The following is a 15,237-nucleotide window of genomic DNA, read 5'->3' as shown; positions in this document are numbered from 1 at the left end:
AAGTGGGAGGAAAGTAGAACTTGATGAAGTATTACCTCTTGAACCGGAAAATGGCGCAACTCAAGAAAATGTTCCTGAGGTGCCTGCACCGACTAGAGAGGAAGTTAATGATGATGATCAAGATACTTCTGATCAAGCTCCTACTGAAATTCGAAGGTCCACAAGGACACGTTCCGCACCAGAGTGGTACGGCAACCCTGTCTTGGAAATCATGTTGTTAGACAACGGTGAACCTTCAAACTATGAAGAAGCAATGGAGGGCCCGGATTCTGACAAATGGCTAGAAGCCATGAAATCCGAGATAGGATCCATGTATGAAAACGAAGTATGGACTTTGACTGACTTGCCCGTTGAGCGGCGAGCCATAGAAAATAAATGGATCTTTAAGAAGAAGACAGACGCAGATGGTAATGTGACCATCTATAAAGCTCGGCTTGTCGCTAAGGGTTATCGACAAGTTCAAGGGGTTGACTACGATGAGACTTTCTCACCAGTAGCGAAGCTGAAGTCCGTCCGAATCATGTTAGCAATTGCCGCATTCTATGATTATGAGATATGGCAAATGGACGTCAAAACGACATTTCTTAATGGTTTCCTTAAGGAAGAATTGTATATGATGCAGCTTGAAGGTTTTGTCGATCCTAAGAATGCTGACAAGGTGTGCAAGCTCCAACACTCGATTTATGGGCTGGTGCAAGCATCTCGGAGTTGGAACATTCGCTTTGATGAGATGATCAAAGCGTTTGGGTTTACGCAGACTTATGGAGAAGCCTGCATTTACAAGAAAGTGAGTGGGAGCTCTGTAGCATTTCTCATATTATATGTAGATGACATACTTTTGATGGGAAATGATATAGAACTCTTGGACAACATTAAGGCCTACTTGAATAAGAGTTTTTCAATGAAGGACCTTGGAGAAGCTGCTTATATATTAGGCATCAAGATCTATAGAGACAGATCAAGACGCCTCATAGGTCTTTCACAAAGCACATACCTTGATAAGATATTGAAGAAGTTCAATATGGATCAGTCTAAGAAGGGGTTCTTGCCTGTGTTACAAGGTGTGAAATTGAGCTCAGCTCAATGTCCGACCACGGCAGAAGATATAGAAGAGATGAGTGTCATCCCCTATGCCTCAGCCATAGGTTCTATTATGTATGCCATGCTGTGTACCAGACCTGATGTAAACCTTGCCGTAAGTTTGGTAGGAAGGTACCAAAGTAATCCCGGCAAGGAACACTGGACAATGGTCAAGAATATCCTGAAGTACCTGAAAAGGACTAAGGAAATGTTTCTCGTTTATGGAGGTGACGAAGAGCTTGTCGTAAAAGGTTACGTCGACGCTAGCTTCGACACAGATCTGGATGACTCTAAAGTCACAAACCGGATACGTGTATATTTTGAATGGTGGGGCAGTAAGCTGGTGCAGTTGTAAGCAGAGCGTCGTGGCGGGATCTACATATGAAGCGGAATACATGGCAGCCTCGGAGGTAGGCATGAAGCAATTTGGGTGAAGGAGTTCATCACTAACCTAGGAGTCATACCCAATGCGTCGGGGCCGATCAAGCTCTTCTGTGACAACACTGGAGCTATTGCACTTGCCAAGGAGCCCAGGTTTCACAAGAAGACAAGGCACATCAAGCGTCGCTTCAACTCCATTCGTTAAAATGTTCAAGATGGAGACATAGATATTTGTAAAGTACATACGGACCTGAATGTAGTAGATCCGTTGACTAAACCTCTCCCTAGAGCAAAACATGATCAACACCAGAATTCCATGGGTGTTCGATTCATCACAATGTAACTAGATTATTGACTCTAGTGCAAGTGGGAGACTGTTGGAAATATGCCCTAGAGGCAATAATAAAAGCATTATTATTATATTTCCTTGTTCATGATAATTGTCTTTATTCATGCTATAATTGTGTTATCCGGAAATTGTAATACATGTGTGAATGATAGACACCAGCATGTCCCTAGTGAGCCTCTAGTTGACTAGCTCGTTGATCAACAGATAGTCATGGTTTCCTGACTATGGACATTGGATGTCATTGATAACGAGATCACATCATTAGGAGAATGATGTGATGGACAAGACCCAATCCTAAACATAGCATAAGATCTTATAGTTCGTTTGCTAGAGTTTTCCAATGTCAAGTATCTTTTCCTTAGACCATGAGATCGTGTAACTCCCGGATACCGTAGGAGTGCTTTGGGTGTGCCAAACGTCACAACGTAACTAGGTGACTATAAAGGTATACTACGGGTATCTCCGAAAGTGTCTGTTGGGTTGACATGGATCAAGACTGGGATTTGTCACTCCGTATGACGGAGAGGTATCACTGGGCCCACTCGGTAATGCATCATCATAATGAGCTCAAAGTGACCAAGTGTCTGGTCACGGGATCATGCATTACGGTACGAGTAAAGTGACTTGCCGGTAACGAGATTGAACGAGGTATTGGGATACCGACGATCAGATCTCGGGCAAGTAACATACCGATTGACAAAGGGAATTGTATACGGGGTTGCTTGAATCCTCGACATCGTGGTTCATCCGATGAGATCATCGAGGAGCATGTGGGAGCCAACATGGGTATCCAGATCCCGCTGTTGGTTATTGGCCGGAGAGCGATCTCGGTCATGTCTACATGTCCCCCGAACCCGTAGGGTCTACACACTTAAGGTTCGGTGACGCTAGGGTTGTAGGGATATGTATATGCAGTAACCCGAATGTTGTTCGGAGTCCCGGATGAGATCTCGGACGTCACGAGGAGTTCCGGAATGGTCCGGAGGTAAAGAATTATATATAGGAAGTGCTATTTCGGGCATCGGGACAAGTTTCGGGGTCACCGGTATTGTACCGGGACCACGAGAAGGGTCCCGGGGGTCCACCGGGTGGGGCCACCTATCCCGGAGGGACCCATGGGCTGAAGTGGGAAGGGACCCAGCCCAAAGTGGGCTGGGGCGCCACTTCCCCCTAGGGCCCATGCGCCTAGGGTGGGGGAAACCCTAAAGGAAGAGTCCTAGGAGGGGAAGGCACCTCCTAGGTGCCTTGGGGAGGAGGGATTCCTCCCCTTGGCCGCACCCCCCTAGGAGATTGGATCTCCTAGGGCCGGCGCCCCCTCCCCCCCTTGGCCCTTCTATATATAGTGGGGAGATGGAGGACTTCTTACCTTGATCTTTGGTGCCTCCCTCTCCCTCTCCAACACATCCTCCTCCTCCATAGTGCTTGGCGAAGCCCTGCCGGAGTACTGCAGCTCCATCATCACCACGCTGTCGTGCTGCTGTTGGAGCCATCTTCCTCAAACTCTCCTCCCCCTTGCTGGATCAAGAAGGAGGAGACGTGGCTGTTCCGTACGTGTGTTGAACGCGGAGGTGTCGTCCGTTCGATGCTAGGATCTTCGGTGATTCGAATCACGACGAGTACGACTCCCTCATCCCCGTTCTTTGAACGCTTCCGCTCGCGATCTACAAGGTACGTAGATGCATCTAATCACTCGTTGCTAGATGAACTCCTAGATGGATCTTGGTGAAACCGTAGGAAATTTTTTGTTTTCTGCAACGTTCCCCAACAGTCCGGCCGACGGGCCGGATGTTCGGGGCTTCACAGTGAGTCGGATGTCTGGGATGGCAGGCCGGATGTCTGGGCTGGAGGAGCTCACTTTGTTGCTCTCTGTTTGGAGGATGCCGGATTTCCGGGGGCGAGGCCGGATGTCTGGGACTTGGCGAGGCGCCGGATGCCCGGGGTTGACGTTGGATGTTCGGGGCCTGTAGCACTTGGCGGTTGGGCGGCTGTTGCTGTAGTGGTCGTCTCCAGCGGCCGGATGTCCGGGCCTGGGGCCGGATGTCCGGGTCCCTGGAGCTGCCTTCTTCTCCTTTCAGCGTTTCTCGTCATCCGTGGACTTGGCAGTTTGTCTGACTTCACGTGCAACTTCGGGAGGGTACTCTTGATACCTAATCATGCATAACATTCCAGACTTAGGTAGTAGCCATGCCTCGAGAGGATCAAATGGGATATCACTAAGGAAAGAAGTCACCTTGTTCTCGAGAGCTCTAGCTCGTGCTCGTGTCATGGGGATGATCGTAGGATGCTCCGCATCATATTAGATAATGGGTTGTGAGAGTGACAGAAGTTTAAACCCTAGTTTATGCACTATTCCATAAGGGACTGATTTGGATCCAAAAGTTTAATGCTATGGTTAGAATTTATTCTTAATACTTTTCTCGTAGTTGCGGATGCTTGCGAGGGGGTTAATCATAAGTAGGATGTTTGTTCAAGTAAGAACAACACCTAAACACCGGTCCACCCACATATCAAATTATCAAAGTATGAACACAAATCGAACCAACATGATGAAAGTGACTAGATGAAATTCCTGTGTACCCTCAATAACGCTTTGCTTATCATTAGAGACCATTTGGCATGTCCTTTGCCTCAAAAGGATTGGGCTACCTTGCTACACTTTTGTTACTACTATCGTTACTTGCTCGTTACAAATTATCTTGCTATCAAACTACTCGTTACTTATAATTTCAGTGCTTCCAGAGAATACCTTGCTGAAAACCACTTGTCATTTCCTTCAGCTCCTCGTTTGGTTCGACACTCTTACTTATCGAAAGGACTATGATTGATCCCATATACTTGTTGTCATCAAGCATCAAGGTCTAGAGCATCCAAGAGGAATTATGGATCGTGGCCAAGTTTGTGAAGGTTTGGAAGTCACCTTGAAGACTTACCACGAGTGATTGGGCGAAGTCCGTGTGACCTTAGCTCAAGGAGAATACAGTAAGGACTGTGTGTCCTGGGACTGCGTGTCCATTGGTTTAAATACCAAGCCGCTCCAACCAGACGAACAACTGTCACAATAGTTGGAACTGGTCTACCAAATCACTGTCTTCACCGAGCTACTGGTTTTATTTCCTCAACTCTTTAAATTCCTCGCTTACTTATTGTTGAACTTGATCGTTACTGTTTGAAGACTTTGACTGAAGAATTTCTCAATTTTCTCAATCCTATTTCTTCAGTCACCTTGTCTTCTGCTTGCTTATCCTGTTTACACGCTACTTGTGCTCTGTGCTTGTTTTTATCTCATCACGATGAATGTGTTACTGCCATGTTATGCTTGCACCGGAGTACTTTTTCCGCTGCTTGTATTTCGTCACTTAGCAAATTCCTCAAGTAGTAATTCCTTAGTGACGATTTTGTAAAAATTTCCTATTCATCCCCTCTAGTCGATATAATGCATTTTCATTACCTATCTTTGTTGTGGCGAGTGTAGGCCAACTTAAATGCTCATATTCTCATCTATGCTTGTATGGTATTTTGTGATGTTCGCCTTGTTTCTGACATGTGACAATTGTTTGTATGATTAGTCACATGTTGGGGCGTACCCAATATGCGCTTCTATCCTTAGCGGAGACTGCAAAGTCTTTGTTCGGGCTACAACTACATGTTGAGCGTTACACATACTTACCACCTCCGTTTTGAAAAGTGCTACAATACTTCCTGCGTCTGGGGATTACCAGGGTCTAGATGATCTCGTTGTCATGGATTCATTGGCTTCTTAGGGTTTGTGCCAAAGGCAATACCATGCCATATACGTTGGTTTAGATAATGGGTTGTAGTAGCCTCTATGTATAGTTGGGTATTGTATATATGCCATGTTAGGAGATAGAGACTTAGCGTTGCCGCGATGCCCCATTAAAGCTCTGACAGCTGGTCGATGACAAGATGATGTATCGATGTTGCAGCTAGAACCTAAATGCCTAAGAAAGCACCACATGATTACATTGTAGATTAATAGCTGGTAAACGAACGAATACAAACATAACCCACCAATGTAGAGCCACTTGAGATTAAAGCTTGCTCGACATAAAACGATTCCGATAAGGAAGATCGGTAGTGCAATAACGAGCACGCTCGCCATTAGCTTCGTGATAGGTATCATGAGATTAAGCTTTAACATATTAGACATAAGGAATGGTGAGCCAGTAGACGTTGGTAGAGGAGCACCACTATGAGCCTGACTAATGATGGCTGCTGGAGCAATAGCCGGACGGGTTGGGAGCAACCACACATGTAGCATTAGCAAGGATTGTTGCATATGTGTATTGTCACTCGTAGAAGTGCACTTCCCAGACCGCAAGATGAAGATTTATATGAGTCGACAAGAAAGAAATAAATAGATTAAAACTGTGTCGGATGTGGTGGGGGTTTGATGGTAAGTATCTTATATGAAGGAGTCAACACTTGTAAAGTCGATCCCTGGGCCTGGATCCGCAATGGCAGCAGGGACACATGCTGAGGGGAAGAGCTTCTGGTACCTTGGCTATAGACCAAAAAGCAATGGATCATGCTCTTTATGCTTGTGCGGTATTATGGTGGGAAAGAGTCCGAGTGGTAGTTTTGTTTTTAATGAGGCCTAGCCTATAGAAGCGATGGTACATAACAAAATGCGGTGACATAGAAGTGATCCCCGACGTATATACATTTGATGGTTAAACAGATATACTCCATCTATTTCAAAATAACTGAATCTCTAGGACTGTTTTATGTTAAACAAACATCAACCATTTCAAATGTATCTATTATGAAAATATGTTTCATAATGAATCTATCGAAGCAAATTTGATGCTGTAGATGTTGACATATTTTTATATAGACTTGATCAAACTTATTAAAGTTTGACTTAAAACGGACTAGAACCTCAATTAGTCTGCAACAAAGGGAGTACACTATTAAACGTGTTTCAGAAGTGGATCATTTCACCTTGCAAAAAGTATGATGACATGATAAACACATGAGATAAGCAACACACACAAAACTATGTGAATGGGCGGATCATCTGAACCTAGAGTCAAATTCAGAACCCATGGGTCCAAGCATGTACTCTCTTTAAAAACAAGTGATCTAAACAATCTTATATTTCTTTCGGATCTAGCAAATTTATTTTCTTTTACAATTTTATATATTAAGGGTTACATTTTAATAAATGTCGGATGACGTCTATCCCAGGCGTGAAAATCAGTTAGCATCTGCAAAAATGTCCCTCACCGTCGGATTCATAATCGAACATTGGATGGAACGGCTCCAAAATAAAGACACCCAACCGCAGTCCATACTCCTATTTTCCCCCATCTCGCCTGTTCTTCTTCTTCCCCTCCCCCAAGCAAAGGAGAAGGATCAATGGCCGCTCGGATCATGAGGCTGCTCCACCACCACAACCGCCGCCTCCTCGCCACCGCGGCGGAGGCCACCGCTCGTCGCCTGCCGCGCGCTCCCCTTGGCGGCGCCATCTACAAGGTAAACCAGTGACGGGAGTAGATAGCCCTATACCCCACTCAAGGTGTTCGACGCAATGCCGACGTCGGTCTCGACGCCATTGTCGTTGCCTCCTGATTTCTTCGGTTCAAGTGGGACTTGTTCTATACCGCAATATCTTCTTTGGTCTCATAAGGCAACCCAATGCATGACCCGTGTCAGATTTGAAGTAGCAATCGGTCCTCGGTGTGTTGCTGCTCACACCATCTACTTGTAGTCTTGAGCAATGCATGTGCTTGTAATTTATCTAATAAGTGAATGATTCCTGTGAAATTTTGTTTCTAAACTAGCAGCACTCCTCTCGTACCCGCGCCCCCCCCTCCCCCCCCCCCCCCCCCCCCCCCCCCCGCGCGATTTTTTTTTTCATCTAAGCGCATATATTCTTCAGGACATTATAGCATTTTTTTACATACCATAATTTTTTCTGAGATAGTTTAGGGTTTCTTCTTTGGCAATGTACACAAAGACTGATTTTGTTTTTACTCTTACCTACATTTTCACCAGGATGTTGCAAAGGCTGAAGGTTCTCACCTCTGATCTTGAAGCTTGCTGTATGATGTTGTATTATGAAAATTCAATTATTCTTATGTGCCTGCATTCCATTTCTTTTGGTCTTCTGGCTACCGTTTCATCTGTGATATTCTTTTTGTTCCTGGTGGTCGGTGCTGTGTGAGAAGGAATTTAAAACGCTTGGTTTGCTTTAGTTGGAATGAAATTATGTTCACAAATAAGTGTATTTTACAATGCAGTTATAATAGAGTGTTCGTATATTTGATGCTTAAACGGAGTCCTGGTCTTGTGAAAGGGCCATCCAGCCTTTTGTACGTTGCATGAACTAACTTTGTCCAACGACGTTTTGTAAACTGAGATTGGATAGTACAAGAGAAGAGCATCATGAACAGTCAAATATCCGCAGCATACTCCATAAGGCTACAACTTATACTGTTTCTCAGCATTATCTACTATTGGTTCTGGCTGCAGAACTGCTGTTACCGAAATATACCAGATTAGTATAATTCATATGTGTACAATTTAAATACTATCAGTTTTTAGACCCCAGCTACAGGTAATGGTGTTACAAAGCATAGCTGTCCAGTAGTTCCCTTGTTGAGGACAGTTCTACTTAGTGTCTCATTGGGCTTGAACACCTGCACGTGCACCTGGATGCCCTACATGCACTACTTACATGATGGCTGATGTAGTAACCACCCAGAAATGTCATCAGCCAGTGGTACTCAGGATTTTGTCTATTTTCTGTTAACATCTTTTATAAGGGATTGTTTGGATAGAATTGTGTGCCCTGCTATTATATCCACTTCTCGCCAAGAATTATCCCACTTTTATAAGTCCTGTCAGGATTTTTTTGGTAACATCTCTTATCTATGTTCAAACATAGAATTACATATCCTGCTATTATTATATCTACTGTCATCGTCTTTAATTTTTAATCTTAATTTTACTAGAAAACGTACTGAAAAAAACTTCCTTAAACTTCTTTATGGAACCTTTCTTTGAGAGCATTCTGCCATTGCTATAATACAAATCTGAGATACTCGTTTTTACTTTGTACATAAAACTTAATTGATCAAATTTATCATATGTTTGGTACCCAATAAAGGTATTAAATAACTATTTGACTCTTCCGTTCTTTGTTGTCGAAAATCTGGACCAACAGTCATTTACTGTACCATGCCCACTTTTGCTGTGGACCCTATTTAATGCAGACATGGTTTTCTTTTGGCAAACATTCCAGCATCCTCTTTAAAAAATTCAAGGTGGTACATGACCAAGTCAAGCCCTTCTAGTCCTCTGACAATGCAGGAGTACCGCAAAACATTTCCTTCTTTAATAAGGTCATCTGCATCTTACTCCTCACAAGCTTCAGACCAAAATCCCAAAGAGGTACATGATGCTAGCTAGTTCTGTTCGTGTTTGATTATTAAAATTATTCAATGTCGTGTTGTACATTTTCCTGCTTGTTTTAGTCTTCTCTTGGTATAGTTTTGAGCAGTGCTGTCCATATTTTGAACATGCTACTATAAATTGTACAAGGACAATATATGAAATTATTAGTTGTGTCACCTTGTAACCATCTGCACTCTGCAGTACTGCTAAGCACCTGTGCATACATCATCAGCTTCTGTGAGCTTCTTTCCATTTTCATAAGATTAAATTATGTAGGTGTCAGTGCATCAGGAAGTGGCTGTATCACTATTGATGAATGTGTATACATTAGCCTCTGTAATGGGGTTGTTTTAAACAATATTTGAAGATTAGTATGTACTATTTTAAATGCTGTCGGAACGGGACAATCACGCTGAAAAGGTTCTGCCTCATTGGTTGTATCAGTATACATAAATTTCTAGGTGCTTCTTTGGTCTTGAATCCTAGATGTTCTCGCATGAGATAACCCAATTAGGATCTTCATTTTGTTTAACCCAGATTCCATGGCTGATGGCAAGGTAGGAATTAATGGTCCGATTCTGTTGTTTAGAGTTTATTTATTGAAAAAGAGTCGAGTATGTCTGTTCTCTTCTTGTGTATTTAGTTTCCCTTAGAAATATTAATCACCTAATGTCTTGTTTATTTTTTATTTTTAGTTTTTGAGGTTCCCTGTTCATGTATATATCTTGACCCAAATTGAAAATTATTAGCAAAGTACTCTTTGTATGGTTTAATAGTTGTTCATGTTTCCTATTTAATAACTAATATTTTGCCTTACGGTGCAAGCCGATGCTGAATCATATTTCATTTTTATATTGCTTATAGATCACTGCCCTCTTTATCCTCAGGGGAAAAAAGACTTGTCAACTGTTGGAGATCCCTTCGATGCCCCTACGTATAATATACCCGAGAAGCCAGTGACTTTTGCTGAGGGGGCTTCTTACAGTGTTGTAATACTCGCGGGGCTTGGAGTTGCAGCATTAGCTGGATATTCTGTTTTCAAGGAGCTTATTTTTGAACCAAAAGAGTAAGCCTTTTGCATTCTTCTGATTGAACTTAAGGCATTAAATAACAAAATTCTGTATGTAACTGTATTTTTTGCTTAGGAAACTTGTTGGTTATATCTCATTATGGTATTTTGAGAACACCTACTTGTTACTACCTCTGTTCCTAAATGTAAGACATGTTGGCAGTTCAAATTGAACTGCCAAAACGTATTACATTTTGGAACAGAGGGTGTACTTTCCAAGGGCGTATAGGGAGTATGTACTGCCACTAAGAAATACCACGTCAGGCATGTGCGAAGTTTTCTTTTCCTCTCCAGTGTTAAGCATCATCCTCTCTCCTCGGTGGTAGCCACAACTAAATAAATGGATCTCATTCTGTTCTCTCCCTTCCCCATTTCACTGATGATTGGGCCCATGATTTTTCGTGAGTTGGTGACGGAGTAAGTTATGGCACTGTTTTTTTGGCTTGGCTCTCCTAGCCTTCATGTATCACCAAGCCACCTCACCTGGTACTGGCTTCAAAGGCACATTGCACATCACCTTGGTAGTAACAAATACTGTCCCATTTTTACAAATTATGTAGTAATATTTCTTATCTCAAAATGCTCCCTCCGTCCCATATAATGTCAAAAAACGTCTTACATTATGGGATGGAGGGAGTACTTGCAATGTCTATCTGAACTGCAGGAATTCACTGTCGTTAATATTGTATACTTTGTTAGCGAAAAAGTCTGCTAATTTTACTACTATATATATTTAAAATCTGGAGGACCTTGTGGTATATATATTTTTAAAAGTATGCTATTTCCCCTTTTCATTGTGTGCCACTACCTATCACCTGGTTGATGTTCTAGCTGTTCCAACTTGCAGAAAATCATGCTGTCGTTCATTAGTAATCTACACACTTTTCGTATTACGCTGTATTACAGTGTCACAATCAGCTTTGTGCCTGCATTTCTTGGCATCTTTTACTCTTACTAATGACACTTCTCCTTGAAGCTGCTTACACAATAGAATTCATGCTCATTATAGCCTGGATGTTAAGTTTTTGTTTAGCATGTTGTCAGTTTTCGTATATGGATTGATACTCTCCTGCCAGATTTACTGAATTTCTTTTGTGCATCAAATGATATGTTTTGTCAGCTTGAATGCCTCAATCTCTTTTTTACATCACATAGTTTTTCACATTGCTTTTGGCTACGTATTATCTGTGGTTTTTTTCGGGAAGATGCCTGTGGTATTTGCGTGCAACCTGAAAGTGAGATTGCTTAACGCGTGTTGTTGTTACCATCCTACAGGTACAAGATCTTTGGGAAAGCTCTAGCAAGAGTTCAGAGTGATAGTCAGGTTTGTGGGTGTTAGTGTTTTTTCTGTTCATCCTGACATAGTATTGTAGTTTTCCTCTCTTATTATATTTCGTATTTCACATGTTTTGTCAGGTTACAGCGAGAATTGGGTACCCTATTACTGGTTATGGTAATGAAAGCAGAAACCGTGCAGCTCGACAGCGTATTCCAAACAGGGTTTGGACAGATGAGGATGGTGTTGAACATGTGGAGGTACTATATTATTCCTGTCTCTGCTGTTCTGCTGCTGTGACTTCTATGTTGTCTTGTACATCAAGATTAGTGTATCAAATTCAATAAAAAAAAATACAAGTTCACTGTAGGGGGCTGCAACTTGAACTTTGACTGTTTCTTAGCGGTATATGGCAATGAGCCAGCAACTTCCTTAACCAGGATCAAGCTTGCGAATGATAACACAGCGACAGAAATTAAGATGAAATCCAACATGCTTCTTTTTTTGTTGTCGTGTAATGGCTTCTTGCAAGTTTTATATATGCCTTTTAGAATTCAGATGATGCTTTGCTACAGTGGAAAGGAACACTAGGATGCCATTTTATAAGAGTTTCCATAGTTGCATTGCAAGCCTTCAAACTTGATTATTGGTCACTTGAATCGACATACATGTATCATTTCAGGTCAACTTTTACATCCGAGGTCCGCATGGAGCTGGAAAGGTATATTCAGAGATGTTCAAAGATAACTCTGACAGGACATGGAAGTTCATGTACCTTCTTGTTGAGTTTACAGCACCGCTACAGGGACAAGTAATGTTAGAATCTTACATACCAGCGTAAGGATGCATGAGACAATAGTTGCTAGGAACCTTGGTAATATGGGTCGAGGAACTGGGTAGCAGGACGCGGGTCGCCACCTCTTCAGGTAGAGCTGTGGCGAACCTCTTTGGGTTAGGTGTGACAGAGTACACATTTTTGGGACATGGGCCATGACCCCCAAAAAAATTTGGTTGATGGCCCGGGTCTCTTCTATACATTTTTATTACTAGTGCAGTACAATTTTTTTAGAACAATGATGCCTGATCACTGGACGTTCTTGTGGATGTTTTCCTTGCGTGTACTCACCCGACGTCATGTTATATTGTCTAGACTTGCATGTGCTACCTACTGTAAAAGGGTTTATAGCACATGATGTCCAATGCTCTTTCTATGATTGGAGTAGTTGTAGAATTAAATTATTCTGGAAAGAAATGTTTCGAAGCATGACCCTAATTGTATGGATAGATTCTTCTTTGACTAATTTAGAACATGTCATTGCATTTTCTTCGGGGATGGCGATGGTACTTGCAACTACTTCTAGTTAGTTATAAACATGATTTCCTTTGTGAATTTTCGTCAACAATAATTTTAGTTATCACTATCAAACGTTGGGATCAATTAGGTGAGGTGATTGTTCTTTGTTTGTGGTTCCTGATAGATAATCTTGTTCATCAGATATTCTATAGTTCGATGCCTTTTTACCAAAATGTTTGGTTGCTGGGTTTGAATTCATCACTTTGCCCCCTCCCACGCCTTCTCGATCCATCTCGTTAGCGGCTGCTACGGCCGATGAGGAGGATGAGCTTGGAAGGATGCGAGGGGAGCCACACTGTCATACTAGTAGTATTTTATTAGCAACAAAAAGGGGTGATGGATCAGGGGAGCAACGGGCATTATCCTAGAGCACCTCCAACGGGGAACATATAATCAGTCCCCGAAAGTGGCATGCTACACTTTGTTTCCCTTAAAATAACGGCGTGCAGTACTTTGCAGAGCCTTTCCTGCGAGTATCAAACCCTGCATGATCATGCCTATTACTCTCTCCCAACCATGAGTCCACTCGTGGCCCTCGACACCCCATATCTATATCTTACGTGCCATCAACCATCCACAGTGAGATCACATAAATCCTGGCGCAGATCACCCACCCCTTTAGGACTTTTTGGCGCAGGGATGTCAAGACTTTTGGAGGTTCAGTCACCTCATGATTCCACCCTACCTACACATGGACCAGAGCCATTCTCAAACCAAACTCATTGCCCCGGGCGTCCTCGCCCCGCCCTCCCTCTTGTCCTCCTGCTCCTACGTCCTACCAGACAAATCTCTCTCACCGGTCACCGTAGGGGCCTCCGGTTGCTTCAACGGTGCAAGCCTCTGCCGATGTTGCTGTTGCCGGCGTTGCTTTCATCTGTTGGATCAGCGTCCCTCCCCTGATTTGGTGCAAAAGCTGTACCACGTACATGCATGGTAGTGGTAGGCCCTTGAGATTCACCTGCCCCCAATAAAGCATCAAGTGGACGTATCTTTCAGGCCTCATATCTTCCCTGTAGATGCATGATCGTGTTGTCGATTCCCTCCCGTCGCCGACCCGGAAAGGGCACGCACTTTCACCATGCGTGGAGAGGCAATTGCGTTTCCTACCTGGTGCAGGAGTAGCAAAGTTTTTTTTTTTTTTTGAAACAGGTAGCAAAGAAAATATTCGTGTCAGGGATAAGGTTGATGCCGCGGGTGTCTGACAAGAATCGAGCGGCTTTTATAAGAATATATAAAAATAAATCTGGCTAAAATGCGCCCTTGCTAGCAAAAATCCAGAGAGAAACGTTCAAAAATATAAAATATGATGCCTTTTTATTTTGGTGTACAAAATTATACTGTAGAAGTTTAATAAACCATAATCTAGGCTGGTCATGTTGTATCCTTCTCTCTCTTTAATACAGTATAATATAGTACTCCCTTCATTCCTTTTTTTTTTGCGGGTAGAAATTTGTATTACTCAAAGCATCAAGTCCTTACAATCCATCGCTGCCAACTCCAAAGCATCTGGAGGTCCCGAATCAAGCCAAGTCATGGTTCTACCCTCGCTACGAGCAAAATATGCTAAACTATCACTAACTTTATTTTGGCTACGATTAACATGAGTAATACAAAAATCACGAAGGGACAAAAGATATCTAATCTCCTTGATGATGGATGAGTAGACCGATCTATCAATATCTAAAGCTTGAATCAATTTTACTGCCATTAGGGAGTCCATCTCAACCTGCACAGGCAAGTCGCTTCTCTGGATAGAAAATGATAAACCTTCCATGCATGCACATAGCTCAGCTTCGAGTGCGTCCCGACAGTGAAACAATTGCCTACGGGAAGAGAAGATGATGGCACCCCTCTCATCCCTTAACACCATACCTGCACCAGCCGAGCCATCCTCAGCAAAGGAACCGTCAGTGTTTAACTTGACAAATCCAACGCTAGGAGCAGCCCACTTAGGGTCTGCACTTTTGTCCATAAGAGGCCGAGTTGCTCCATATAATATCAGGGATTTTCCTTTGAACGATTCAGCACCAAGATTAGACTTTATGCCAATGATAGAGTCCAGGTAGCTCGTCAAAAATCTGCGTGAAACTTCCATGGGTGGCGGGGCTTTGTTGTGAACAATCTCATTGCGTATATGCCACGCCCTCCACAGAGTCATTAGCAGCATGGACCGTTCAATGTCCTGCAATTTAGAGAGCATTTGCAGCAGCCATTCATGACCGGAGGACTGGAAGGAAGATAGGTTTGGTAAAGGCCAGACTTCCGACATGATATCATAGAGCACACATGATAATGTACAGCGACAAAGA

At 42.9% G+C, this 15,237-nt stretch overlaps 1 protein-coding gene across 1 annotated transcript; it reads left to right on the top strand.

Moving 5' to 3' along the window:
* The first annotated feature begins 7,072 nt into the window (after positions 1-7,072).
* LOC123085309 (probable mitochondrial import inner membrane translocase subunit TIM21) lies at positions 7,073-12,762 on the top strand. Its single transcript, XM_044506931.1, has 7 exons — positions 7,073-7,306; positions 7,829-7,847; positions 9,078-9,226; positions 10,117-10,295; positions 11,574-11,622; positions 11,715-11,834; positions 12,257-12,762. Exons 1-7 carry the CDS (start codon positions 7,190-7,192, stop codon positions 12,413-12,415), a joined length of 792 nt encoding a protein of 263 aa, XP_044362866.1. The 5' UTR covers positions 7,073-7,189; the 3' UTR covers positions 12,416-12,762.
* The last annotated feature ends 2,475 nt before the right edge of the window (positions 12,763-15,237 follow it).

The sequence above is a fragment of the Triticum aestivum genome, chromosome 4A, assembly GCF_018294505.1.
Source record: "Triticum aestivum cultivar Chinese Spring chromosome 4A, IWGSC CS RefSeq v2.1, whole genome shotgun sequence".
NCBI classification, from domain to species: Eukaryota; Viridiplantae; Streptophyta; class Magnoliopsida; order Poales; family Poaceae; genus Triticum; species Triticum aestivum.
Note: the sequence above shows the minus strand (reverse complement) of the source record. Positions and strands in the feature narration are given on the sequence as shown.